Source organism: Pelodiscus sinensis, chromosome 2 (assembly GCF_052426305.1).
Source record: "Pelodiscus sinensis isolate ZL-2025 chromosome 2, ASM5242630v1, whole genome shotgun sequence".
Taxonomy (NCBI): Eukaryota; Metazoa; Chordata; order Testudines; family Trionychidae; genus Pelodiscus; species Pelodiscus sinensis.
In genome coordinates this window covers 216,784,981-216,798,381 of record NC_143053.1, presented here as the reverse complement: position 1 = coordinate 216,798,381, position 13,401 = coordinate 216,784,981, and the positions used below count along the sequence as shown (strand labels likewise).

Sequence of the window (13,401 nt, the reverse complement as noted above, 5' to 3'; positions counted from 1 at the left end):
CCGAACTACCTAGTTCGAGCCCCGTGTAGCTGCGCTGCACGGGGTTCGAACCAGCGGGGTTTTAAAAATGGCGGCTCCCCGCTTATGCAAATGAAGCCCGGGAAATTCAAATCCCGGGCTTCATTTGCAAGTGCGGTATGCCTACATTACCCCCCTAGTTCGAACTAGCGGGGTAGTGTAGACATACCCTAATTGACTTAAATAAATGGAAAGACTCTAATTGACTTAAGAATGTTGGATATGTGCCAAGATATATACCTTCCACCATTTTTGTCGGAATTGAATTAAGTTTTAAAGTATACCCTTTCATCATTTAGCTTTTGGGAAAGTTGAGTAATATTTTTTAACAGGCCATGCATTGGTTTCATGTGAATACCTCTGAAGTTTTGTTACACAAATAACCCTTTAGATAGAAACTTAAACTGATGCTTTGTATTGAATTAATAACCACATCTGGTAATAAATCAGATCATTCATTGGACATATTTTAGAACCGAGGCCTTATTTCTGTAATTGTTTGAATGCATGTGGATCCGATTGCTGGATAAGAGCCTAGGTACTTGACCTTAAGTGTAAACAATTAACTTCAGTGGAAATGAAAGTTGTTCACTGCTTTGCATAATCATATCTGAGGGCAGGGCAAGATTACAAACATTTCCATGTATAGTAATATCACTTCTGCCTGTTAGCTTATTTTTTGCAAGGAGACTGATATTGGCTATATTAGCAAAATCACTCTTTTGCCTATGTAACCTGCATCTCCACTAGGGATGTGAAAAGTTATCTAGTAAGCATCACCCTTAAAGTATGATGCTTATAGTTTTCTGGTTAATTGGAGGGGACTGGAGCAGCCGTCTAGAGCAGCCACTATCTGTGACGAGCCTGAGCACGTTGGACTGAAGCAGGCTATGTCTGAAGCAGGCCTGGTCGTATCTCATGCAGGGGCTGCCCTGGTCACCTGGTCAGCCCCTACAGCAGGTCTGGGACTATCACAGACAGGGGCCTCTCCTGACATCCAGAGCAGCCCCTGTCCATGGGAGGCCCAGGTGTGTTGCAGGCAGGGGCTGCTCAGCTTTGCATGTGAACAGGGAGGTGGAGAGGCAGAGGCGCTGCAGCCTGGAAACCGCTCCCACACACACCCTGTAAGCAGTTAACTGATTTAACATCATGTTTAACCAGTTAACCAATTAAATGGGATTTTATATTCTTAATCTCCACTAGGAGCATTTGCTGATAAAACTATATATATAGACAAGGCCTTAGAAAACTAGGAGTGGGTTTTTTAGATTTTAATGAATAACAGGAGTATTGTAACTATATATACTTCATCAGGTGGCTTTAGCTACTGTTAAAATGCACAAAATTAGATAGAAATTATGTTTAATGTTTTGTAGTTGCTTACCATTGTAACTATTTTTATTTTTCTCCTATTTTAGCCAGACAGTGAAATTTCTACTACAGCAGATGATTATAGTTCTGAGGTAAGAATAAAATAACATTTGAAATTTTTAATGTCACATTTAAACAGTGTATGATTGTTTAAAATATTTTGTTTGATTACAAAAAGAGATAAAGGAAATATTAGTTTGAAAATGTTATAAATAACATGAAAATATAACTTTTTTTTAGCTGCTTCAAGTAAGCCATCAGCATGCCAAATAAATAACAGCATAAATGATATACCTAATAATGTAATAGGTTTGTAAATCAATGTACAGGCAGTCCCCGGGTTACGTACAAGATAGGGACTATAGGTTTGTTGTTAAGTTGAATTTGTACGTAACTCGGAACTGGCTCCAGATTCAGCCGCTGCTGCTGAAACTGACCAGGGGCTGACTACAGGAAGCCCGAGGCAGAGTTGCTCTGCCCCCAGCTTCCTGGAATCAGCCACTGATCAGTTTCAACAGCGGCTGAATCTGGAGCCTGGGACAGAACAGCTGGGGCGCTGCCGGATAGGTCCCCCCAGGAGCAACACGGCAGCACCCCAGCTGCTCTACCCCAGGCATCCACAACAAAAGCCTGGTGTGCTGGGGGTGGGGGAGGTGAACTAGCTGCGCCCCCCCCCCCCCCGAGCAGACCAGGGAAACCCGGAGCAAAGCTGCGGAGGCTTTGCTCGGGGTGTCCCTGGTCTGCTGGGGACCCCTCCCAGTAGACCAGGGACACCCCGAGCAGACCAGGGACACCCGGAGCAAAGCCGCAGAGGCGGCGGGGTCCCGCGCCTCTGCGGCTTTGCTCCGGAGCAAAGCCTTGGAGGCGCGGGACCCCGCCGCCTCTGTGGCTTTGCTCGGGGTGTCCCTGGTCTGCTGGGGATCCCCCCAGCAGACCAGGGACACCCGGAGCAGCTTTTCTCGCCCCGGAGGACGCGGTGGCGGGACCACTGCGCGTCTGGGTGGTCCCGCCGCCCGCGAGTTCCAGGGCGAGAAAAGCCCCGTTCGTAAGTGCGGATCCGACATAAGTCGGATCCACGTAACTCGGGGACTGCCTGTAATGATTTCTTCACTACAACTGTACTTTAATGGCACTGTTCAAAGTTCTGGTCATGCAACTATTTCCCTATGTTGATTTTCTGTGAAGAATTAAGTCCCAAAATGAGTGATTATTTTTAACTTGTTAGTAAAATGGAAACTACTTGTACAGAAAATTAGTTAAGTAGAGAAAGAAATACCTTGAAAAAGTTTGACACTGTTTGCACTGTCATCTTGCCATTGAGAGCAGAGTTAGACCCTCAGATCATTGTTATTAATTGCCTTCTTGTCAATATGCTACTAACTTTATGTCTTGAGATTCCTCAAACACTATGGTAGCTTCTTTAATCAGTTGCTATAGTTTATAATTGAACGTGTTACTTTGTATTTATGGTGAGCCTTGTAACATTACTGTTGCCAATCCCCAACAATTTTCCAGCTCTTATTTTCTGAGTTAGCACAAGTAGAAAGATTATAATATTGTTCATTTGAGAACAAGAATTTGATTCAACAAATTAGCTACACAGGCAGTGCCATTCCTAGGGGAGTGCGGGGACACTCTCCCCTCTCTCTCATGCCCCTTTCCCCTTCGGTCTCTTCTGGACTCTGCTCAGCCCCACACTACTCCACCCCTTCCCCCAAGCTCTGACTCTTCCTGCCCTGCTCCCACATTGCATCCCTTCCCCCAAACTCTTTCTCCCAAGAGATGCGATAGTTTTTAACTACATGCTCTCTTTTTCCCAGGATCCCTGCCTCATTCTGTGCACATTAAATCAGCAGCTATTCAATATTTTTTTATCTTCATTGTTCAGTACATTATTGTATTATTTATTGCACATAATTCAATGCCTGCACTGAATGCAATTATTAAATTCCTCCTGGGCTGTTCCATGTGCTCAACACTATATCAGAGTGCTTTACAAACATTAATTAACTTGTTTTAACAACATTGGTGTTACGTGAGGGGCTTTTGTTATTCCCATTTTACAGATAAGTACATAGAGAGGAAATCAGTGAACATTTTTTACTTTAAGGTGCTCAGTCTGACAGGATTACAAACTAATTTTTTTCAGTGTACTTAGCTTTATATAGCAGTTGGTATATTTATTGCTCTATTCCCACTGACTTCAGTTTGCAGCCATGAGTGCACAGCACTTCTGCAAATCAAATCAAGAATCTCAAGTTGGGTACACAGAAAATGAGGAACATACAGGTAGGGGGTATCTTCACTTCAGCATTAACTCAAGTTATCTTCACTTGAGTTATTTCTTGAGTTATCTTAGCTTGAAGTAAAGAAACCATACTGTGATATAACACTCAAAGGATGCTGCACTCCCATGTGTATGGCACCTAACACTTCTAGGGGTACATCCCATAGCTCTTTGCACTGCAGCAAGTTGAGCCACTCTGTGAATTCTTTCTCAGTGATTTGTGGGAGAACTTATCCATCTTTTCTGGTATCCAGAGGGAGTTTTGGGAAGGCATTGGAGGACTACCAGCAGTTAGTGGCGCTAGCCTGAATCCACACTGTAGAGTAGTTTTGCTAGATAACATAGGCTTTAGCTTATATCTCCTGCTAGGCCAGACAATTCAAGTAAAAAGCACAACCACATTCCAGGTAAGGGATTTTGTGTGTAGTTGGTGGCTGTACTTGAGTTATAAATCAGATTAAATTTGGAGTGAAGGCAAGCCCTTAGTGCAGGGATGAGTGCTACAGAGAAAGAGATTGTGTGAGAGTGAAAGAAAGACACTTTGTGTGTGAAACAGATTTAGTGACACAGATTGAGTGTGTGTGGCACAGAGATTAAGAGAATGTGGCAAAGAGACTGGGAGAGTGTGTGCAGTAGTATGTGAGGTAGGGATGTAAGCGACTAGACAACTAGTTAACTATCTGTCAGAGAGGCAGCCCAGGGAGGAGCAAGATCTGATGCTGGGGGGAGCCAGCTTAAAAGCTGGTTCCCTTCAGCACCTTCTCTGTGGGAATAAGATACAGGGGCACAGCGGGGAACTGGTGGCACTTCTGCTTTGCCCTTGCTACATTTCAAAAGCAGAAGCACTGTGGAGAACCTGGGGCAAGCTAGGGGCTCTTATACATTTGAAAAGCAAAGCTTCAGGAGCAGGGGACTCAGTCCCCTGCTGGCCTCACGTTCCTGCAGTGCTTTGCTTTTGAAATGTATAAGAGCTCTGGGAGGGCTCTTGTACATTTCAAAAGCAGGGAGCAGGGAGACTGTTTGAGCTCCCTGCAGTGCTTCCATCTTTGAAATGTAACCAGAGCCAGCAGGCTCTTGCTGCATTTCAAAGGTGGAGGGGCCTTTTTCAACTTATCAAATAGTTGATGCAAATTACTTTGACTATTAGATTAATCAACTAATCAAAATTTAACATCCTTAGTGTGAGACAGTGACTGTGTGCCCGCACACACAGAGACAGCATGACACAGACTGGGTGTGTGTGACAGTGACAAAGAATGTGTGTGTGCTGGTGGCTGTTGAGTAAGTTTGAGAAGCCATGTGCTGTCTCTTTAAGACAGGGAAAGCTGTCCTGATCTGTCTCTCCTCTCCCCAACTCTGCAGAGATAGTATATGGGGGTTGGAATTATGTGTGTGTGAGAGAGAGAGAGAATGCACAAGCACCCAAATCTTAGAAACATTGCACTACCTCTTAAGGGGCTGCCGGAGCTTGTGGGGCCACAGAGCCTGCAGGGCCGACACAGTTACGGGGCTACGGGCAGTGGTGCTAGGTGTCAGGAGAGAGGAGCTCAATGGGGACGCTGGCACTCCCCATTCCCAGACCTCCCCCAGTCTGGAAAACTTCCTTATCTAGGACTGGTCAGGTCCCGAGAGTGTTGGACCATGACAGTCCAACCTGTACAATTTTGTGCATATTGTTGACTTTACTGTGGTATTTATATATTTAGAACGTATTCCACAGTGAGGTATTTGCACCACACTCTCCTTATATGAAGAGCCAGCCTTTGATGCTTCAGAAGCCTGGAGTGGTATGATATGCTCTGACATAGGCACAACTGAGCGCTATACAAAGTATAATCAAAACCTCTAGTCTGATGTAGGAAGCAGCAGTTACAGAAAGTAAGAGCAAAAATCCCAAGAAAACAGGCGAGTCCTGAGAGATCAACAAAGAGTACCTGAAGGACATTGATGTAATATCTCGTGATAATTATGGATGAGCATAGATTAATTAGTATTTAATATTTAGACCATGGTAGCATCATTGAGCAACATCAATGGGTTGCATGAGATGCTCTCATTCATCTCAAGATTTTCATAACCAAGATGGTCTCCCGGAATAGGGTAGTTTTGCTAACTGTGCTTGCATACCTAGAATTTGCAGTGAGTGGTGATTGAACTGTAGCAGCACTTTGATTGGCTGCAGAGGGAGTATATGGCTGTCGCAGTCAATGTTGTGTGCAATCAGCATGCACCTCACTTCATGTGCCCTTGCTTTATGTGCGTGTCACCTCAGTAATACTGGTAGGAAAAAAACAACATGGACAAAACTGACAGAATGGTAACTCTGTGCACGGGCAAGTATAAACAAAATGTTTTATGGCCCACACACAGAGCCCTAATGGGCCCCAGATTATCCACCACAACTGTAAAAATATAGGTGAAGAGAAGCCCGGAGCTGAAGAGTTTCCCATCTACAATCTTGTGGGTCAGTTTCTGTTTTGATATTCAAAAGGTTCTCCTTTGGTGTCTACAATTAAGATAAGTGATTTTTAATAGCAATATTTTAAATGTCAAGATCACAGAAGACTAATTGTAGAATTATAACTAGGTCTCATTCTGAACTCTAATTTTAAAAAAATCTCATTTTTTTTCAATCTCTTTGAAAACCAAAAATGGAAAAAATATATGAGCTCATCCTTGTTCTCTTTCCTGTCAGAGCGACCCCTTTCCTTTTTTCATGAAGTAATAATTCTATTCTAGAACATAAATAAGCAGTGAGAAATTTGTACATGCAGCTCCTATGGCAGTTGGCTTGCAAAATTGAGCCATGTATGTTAAGAAACAAATTGTGCAGCTTTTTCAGTACATTCCTTTTAATTGCTAAAATTCAATGAAGTTTGTCACTGCAGTGAAATTAGCGAGTAAGTATACAGGTGTCGGAGGAATGGAAAGGAGTTGTTATAAAGCACGTGTTCAGTTCAGTCATATTAACACTTGTGATAATTTTTTTGTTTACTTTAATGAATAACTGCAGCCATTTGTAACATTGAGAATTTTGAGACGAAATTATGTGAATTGTAATATAGAGTGGACAAAACTGTATGTACCATTTGATGGTTAGTCATACTAAATATCCACAATTTAATTTGAAGTCTGTAGGAACCATGGGCGCATGGCATGGAGCGGCGCTATGGGACCAACCTGGCAGCACCCCAGCTGCTCTGCCCCAGGTGTCCCCAATTCCGCTGCTGAAACTGACCAGCAGCAGCTGAATCGGGGATGCCTGGGGCAGAGCCAGACTTTTGGAAGGGGGGGCTATGAGGGATCTGGGGTGGGATCCCCCCACCCCAGACTCCTCATAGTCCCCCCTTCCAATAGTCCGGCATATCTGATAATCCGGCACCTCCTGGGTCCTAAAGGTGCCGGATTATTGGAAGTTTACTGTACTAATCTTGTTCTTTGTTTCCCCTCCTTTTACTCATTATTTAAAGAGGCTCTGTATCATTTTTAAAAAATGTTATTTAAACTTTTTAGTCAGAAATAATGCTAAAAAAGTAGTGGTCAGGCTTTCAACTGGAATATTTTGTAACTAGTATAATTTAAAAGTTGTTTCATTTATTATAGTTGGCAAAGTTAGCAATATGGTTCTTGTTTGTTTGCTTATTCTCCGGGGGATCTGGATAAAGTCCAGTGACAAATAAATATATCCCTCTTTGAGAAACATTGCTCATATTTGCTCTGTCTAATGATAGAGTACAGTTTCCTAAGCAAAGTTGGGGGAACAGTAACTGTGGATATCAGCACTCTTGTCTTGCAGCAATTTTATTATTATAAATGAAATCTTCTCTTTTCTTCAGTCTCATGTACAAATTCACAGTTGTGGACATGAAAACCAAATCAAAACTGGAAATATACAGACTATGCTGTTTGTAACAAATTACTTATGTTAAGCAAAAGTGAGACTTTAGGTGGCCTTTAGAATTAAACAGTGGTGATGATTAGTAATATAGTCAGAGTTACAGTTGAAATTCAAGACTAAAGGAATGTTTGGCTTTTCCCAATAGCAAACATTGGTTTTTATCTTTCCTGATCAAGCTTTCTGCTGTGTCTAAATATGAACCTGGATTTCATACTTGTACAAGAAGTACTAAAAGGCAGTAGCTAAAACTTTTTTTTTCAAATCCTAAGGACTATTGTTAATTTCTGTTGAGGAAGATGAAGAAAATGCTTATTATTGGAAAAACTAATTACATTGTAAATGGTAGTATTTAACCTTATAATGAGGAATTTTTTCTAATGCACATTACTGTATCATGGAAAAATAAGTAACACTGCCATTACGCTATATTTTAAAAATCCCTGTTAAAGTCTCTGACCAATCCCTGACCTTTCATTAAGCTATGATAAGAGGAAGCTGTATGCCAAATTTGGTGGTTCTACCTCTTACCATTGAGGAGTTCTTGAACAAACAGACGTACAGATGGATAGATAGATGTACATTTCCAAAATATATAGATAGATAAAGGGTTCTTTGTTTTGTTTTGTTTTCTGACCTGAAAGTTCCTTGTCAGTTAATAATATGGATGTGAATCTTTATATACAGGCAGTCCCCGAGTTATGCGGATCCGACTTATGTCGGATCCGCAGTTACGAACGGGGCCGTTCCTCTCCCTGGTCTCCAGCAGACCAGGGAGAGGAAGCAAAGCGACGGAACACGTGGGCAGCGGACAGCCTTGTCTGCTGCCCACGAGCTCCGAGGATTGGCTCTGCTTTGCCCCCCCCCCCCCCCCCAGTCGCCCTGGTCTGCAGACCAGGGGGACGGCGGTGGGGAGGGCAAAGCAGAGCCAAGCCGCAGAGCGCCCGGCCAGCTGACAGCGTCTGGGCTGTCAGCTGATCGCGCGCTCCGCGGCTTGGCTCTGCTTTGCTCTGCTTTGCCCCCTCCCCCCCGGTCTGCAGACCAGGGGGACGGGGGGGGGACAAAGCAGAGCCAAGCCGCGGAGCGCGCGATCAGCTGACAGCCCAGACGCCTCTGGGCTGTCAGCTGGCCGGGCACTCCGCGGCTTGGCTCTGCTTTGCCCCCCTACCCCCCATCCCCCTGGTCTGTCAGCTGGCCGCGTCCTCCCCGGCTTGGCTCTGCTTTGCTCCCCGTCCCCCTGGTCTGCAGACCAGGGGGACGGGGAGCAAAGCAGAGCAAAGCCACGGAGCCCGAGGGCAGCAGGACAGCCACGGCGCGTCTGGGCTGTCCCGCTGCCCCCGTGCTCCGTGGCTTTGCTCCGGACACCTGTGGTACAGCAGCTGGGGCGCTGCCAGTTGGTCCCGTAGCGCCGTTCTGGGCGCTACTGGACCAACCGGGCAGCACCCCAGCTGTTCTGCCCCAGGCGTCCTGATTCAGCCACTGCTGGTCAGATTCAGCAGCGGCTTAATCAGGACGCCTGGGGCAGAGCAGCTTGGGTGCTGCTGGGTTGGTCCAGTAGCGCCGAGGAGCGGCGGCGCTACTGGAGCAACCCAGCAGCACCCCAGCTGCTCTGCCCCAGGCGTCCCCAAGTCAGCCGCTGCTGAAACTGACCAGTGGCTGACTACAGGAAGCCCCTGCCCCGGGCTTCCTGGAATCAGCCGCTGATCAGTTTCAGCAGCAGCTGACTTGGGGATGCCTGGGGTTCTTAAGTTGAATCCGTATATAAGTCAGAACTGGCGTCCAGATTCAGCCGCTGTTGAAACTGATCAGTTTCAGCAGCGGCTGAATCTGGACGCCAGTTCCGACTTACATACAGATTCAACTTAAGAACAAACCTACAGTCCCTATCTTGTACGTAACCCGGGGACTGCCTGTACTAAAATTTGTCCTACATAGCCAATGCATGTAAACTTGATAATTATATTGGTGAGTAATTTTTAATTTATAAACAAATCTTTTTAATAGCTTTGAAATAGTGCCAGCTAGAAGACTAATGGATGCTACAGTTTATGAGGTAGCATGTCAGGGGTTCTGAGGTCTATAGGATCTTAAATCTTCTTCATTGAGCTTGATGGAGATAGCTATAAAGTGTAATGGCTGAAAAAATTAGTGTTGTCCCCTGGTAGCTGTAGTCATGAATCACTGTATTATTTTCAGTGGCGCTGCTTGGTTAGTTTTGTGGTATTTCAGTCTGCTTTTACTTAAATATACATTGTGTTTGCTGAAACAACATAAAATAAAGTATAAATTAAAGCACGTTTGCCTTTACACAATACATTATAAGCAATTTAAAAGATTTTATGTTTGGGAATATTTTTGTGGCAATATTAAGCTAATAATGAAAACAGAAAAATGCAGAACTAAGGTAAAAACTGTGCTCTTGGTACACATTACTTCCAGGATCTCCAAAGATGAATGATTTCATTTATTATATGGTATAGTACTTTGGCATATTAGTGTGATTTAAGAACATTTCAGACTTAAAGATGTACTACACAACTTTAAAAGTAAATATTAAATTTTAAGATTCCAAATCAATAATAATAGAGTGTGTGTGTGTGTGTGTGTGTGTGTGTGCGTGGAGCTCTGTGTAGGCAGGCCTTTGGGGATCTATGTGTGGCCCACAAGACATTTTATTTATTGTTCACCATATGCAGGGTTGCCAGATTCCGCTGGTGTCCATTCATGTATCTTTTTTTCTTACTGGTGTTATCAAAATGACGTACACTTAAATCAAGGGCACACCCCACATATTCTAGTATATAAGATAGGAATGTTAAAATGCATTTAATTATGTAATCATGTTACATGCAGGGGTTGGGGAAGGCGGATCCCTCCTGCTGGCCTGCGCTGTTACCTCTATATCAGATATATTTTAAAATAAGATACTTCAAAATCAGTGTTTTCACATTCCTGCAATCATCTGCCAACTTTCCTATAAGCAATACCCTTCTGTGTGTAAAATTCCGCCAATTTGGAACCCGCCAGATCTCTCTAGCTTCTATACTTCATTGTGCTCAGTCTATACTTTGAAATACAGTAAAACTCCAGTTGTCCGGCATCCAGTGGTCCGGCACTCCTGATAGTCCGGCACCACCTGGAACCTGAAAGTGCTCCAGGCAGTCAGACAATTGGCCGAGTCAGCCGCTGGTCAGTTTCAGCAGCAGCTGACTTGGGGACGTGTGGGGCAAAGCAGCTGGGGTGCTGCCGGGTTGGTCCTGCAGCGCTGCCCGCCTATCCCTCCCATCCCACCCCAGATCCCTCATAGCCCCCCCCCTTCTGATAGTCTGGCATATCTGATAATCCGGCACCCCCAGGTCCTAAAGGTTATTGGAAGTTTACTGTACCAGGTAAAATTTAATAAAAATGTTAAGCATCACCTGCAAGGAGACGCTTTTCACATGCCAAAGGAGAAAATATTAATCAATTAAGAGCCCATAAAAATTAGAATAAATAGAAGAAGAAAAGTAGCATTTTGTTTACATTAATGTTTTATTCCTATTATTATTATTATTTATTATTATTATGTGATCAAAAGCCCAAATCTGGTCTAATGTAAATGTATTGTCTGTTGTGCTGCAGAGTACTTGCTGCTCACATATCAGGGTAGAGTTTATTAGGATCTCCTGATTTTTACTGTTTTGTGACCCTACTTATTGTAGAGGAGGTCTGAGTTTGACTCCCCCCAAAGTGTGTCAGCAGCTTTCTGAGGGCACATCTATACTTACTGGAAGATTGACACTCTGGAAGTCGATCTTCTAGCATTTTATTTAGCTTGTCTAGTATACACTTGTGAATTGAATGCTGAGGGCAGCTCCTGCTGGCATCTGGTACTACTCCTTTTGTGAGAAGTACGAGAAGCTGACGCTGCCAAGGCTTAAAGTAAGCCAACTCTAGCTACACATTTTACGTAGCTGGTGTTGTGTACCTTAAGCCGACCTTCCTTGTCTAGTGTAGACCAGGCCTGAGTGTCTACCAAAGTGAGGCTTTCTTATTTTTGAAGAGCCACTGTTTTAGTCAAACATGGGATCAAACTTTGATTCCTTTGCATGCTAGTGTACTTCAATATTTGTAGACTTTAGGATTTGTACAAATGTGATGCCCTCATACTGTAAATAAGCCCTGCCCTAGACAAATCCTCGGGAAATTTCCATACATAGAGCCCTGCACTGATAGTAAATTTGTATCCACATCTGTATCTGTACAAATGAGGTGCGGATGTTCACATTCATATCTGCAGATGTGGATATCCATGGATATATATGCAGATAGCCGCAGATTTGCAGAGTTCTAGATACAAAATTTGTATCCTCATCTGTATCCAAAAAATGAGCTTCGGGCATCCACATCTGCAGATCTAGACCCGCAGATCTAGAACTGATTTACTGATTTGCAGGTCTCTGTCCATACAGTATACTGTATTTTTATTTTAATGCAACAGTGATGACATTGGGTGGATCTGAAGTCCTATAAGTATGCCATAGCTCCCCTTCTCCAAAATCCTCACTCCTAGTTCAGATTCTTATGTAGAGAGAACTCTGAGAAGAATGTGGCTGGTTTTTGTTTCACCATTTTATACATTTGTCAAAGGACCTACTGAGTAAAAGTTCTGTTTATTTTCGTGTTTATTTCTCTCTGTAATTATTGGTTTGGGGTTGCACTTAACTTATGTGGCCTCTAGAGCCAAAATTCTCATAGATGCTGCACTCTGCAACAGCAGAAGGTAAGTGAAAAGGAAGAAATGTTTCAGTGTAAAAAATTACTTCAGATTATAAAAACACAATATAGTGACTCTCATAAGTAATCTTTAGTAACAGCAACTTATGAAGAGCTCACCTTAAAAAAAGACGAGAAAAGGAGTTTAGTAATTGAAGGTACTCTACTTTCTTCATCATTTTTGAATTTGTGTAGTCAAAATAATTTGTGTTTAAAATGTATTATTTATTCATTCTGCTCAGACTATGTTCTGTTACTGATAATATTATAACATTTAAAACATGAAGCATTGTAATTATCTTTAAATCTGAATTTCCTTGTTTTTTGTTTATCAGAATTCTAATGCAGTTTATATCATAAAGATATCAGCCCAGTTTAATTAACCTGAGTAGCTCTAAATTACAAAATATTAGCCGTTGGTACTTTTGATGCAATTTGGTATATCTGAATTGTGCAAAGCAATCAAATTCTGGAATAGTATATGCTAACTGTGAAGTCATTGTTCTTTGATCACAAGGTTTTGTCTACAAAAATAATCAAGTACATTTCAAATAAAAGGAAGCTAGAATGTAATGTTATGTCTTAAATTATAATGTGTCTAGAAATTGTCTTTATACAGGTAAATGGTTGCAGTTTTATGTCAAGAACAGCTATATCAGCAGACTTAATCAGGGTATAGTATTATAAATTATACCGTATTACTAATGTTGAGTACTAAAAACCATAAGCAATTTGTATAGTAATATTTTGGTCAAACAAAACTACCTAGCTTACTAACAAAAATTCTATTCAGTGCTATGCTCTGTTACCTAGCTCTGCTATTGTTTCATGACATCTTAATATACTTAATGTTGCCTCTTAAACTTGTTAAAAAAATTACTCTTTCTAGCATAAAGCCTAGCCTTAATACAGAAGTGTTATGTATCAGTGCTCTTAGCTTATAAATTACGCCAATAAAGCAGGTTACCATGGCAATAAGCTCCTAAATGCTGTGTTGTATTTCAATGTTCTAATGTGGTATTAGAGAATTCAAAATTTGACTCTGCTCACTTTGAGGAAATACATGAGTGTTGGG

General features: G+C 42.5%; 1 protein-coding gene across 7 annotated transcripts in view; it reads left to right on the top strand.

Annotated features, from left to right (window-relative positions):
• Positions 1-13,401, top strand: part of AKAP9 (A-kinase anchoring protein 9) — a 181,144-nt gene that overhangs the window by 41,730 nt on the left and 126,013 nt on the right. For 5 of the 7 annotated variants that reach the window (XM_075922389.2, XM_075922393.2, XM_075922390.2 and 2 more), the window contains exons 3-4: positions 1,437-1,481; positions 12,946-12,999. In XM_075922389.2, coding sequence (XP_075778504.2) covers positions 1,437-1,481; positions 12,946-12,999 — 99 coding nt within the window. The remainder of the gene's footprint in view (positions 1-1,436; positions 1,482-12,945; positions 13,000-13,401) is intronic. The other 2 variants (XM_075922394.2, XM_075922392.2) reach the window with 1 other exon arrangement.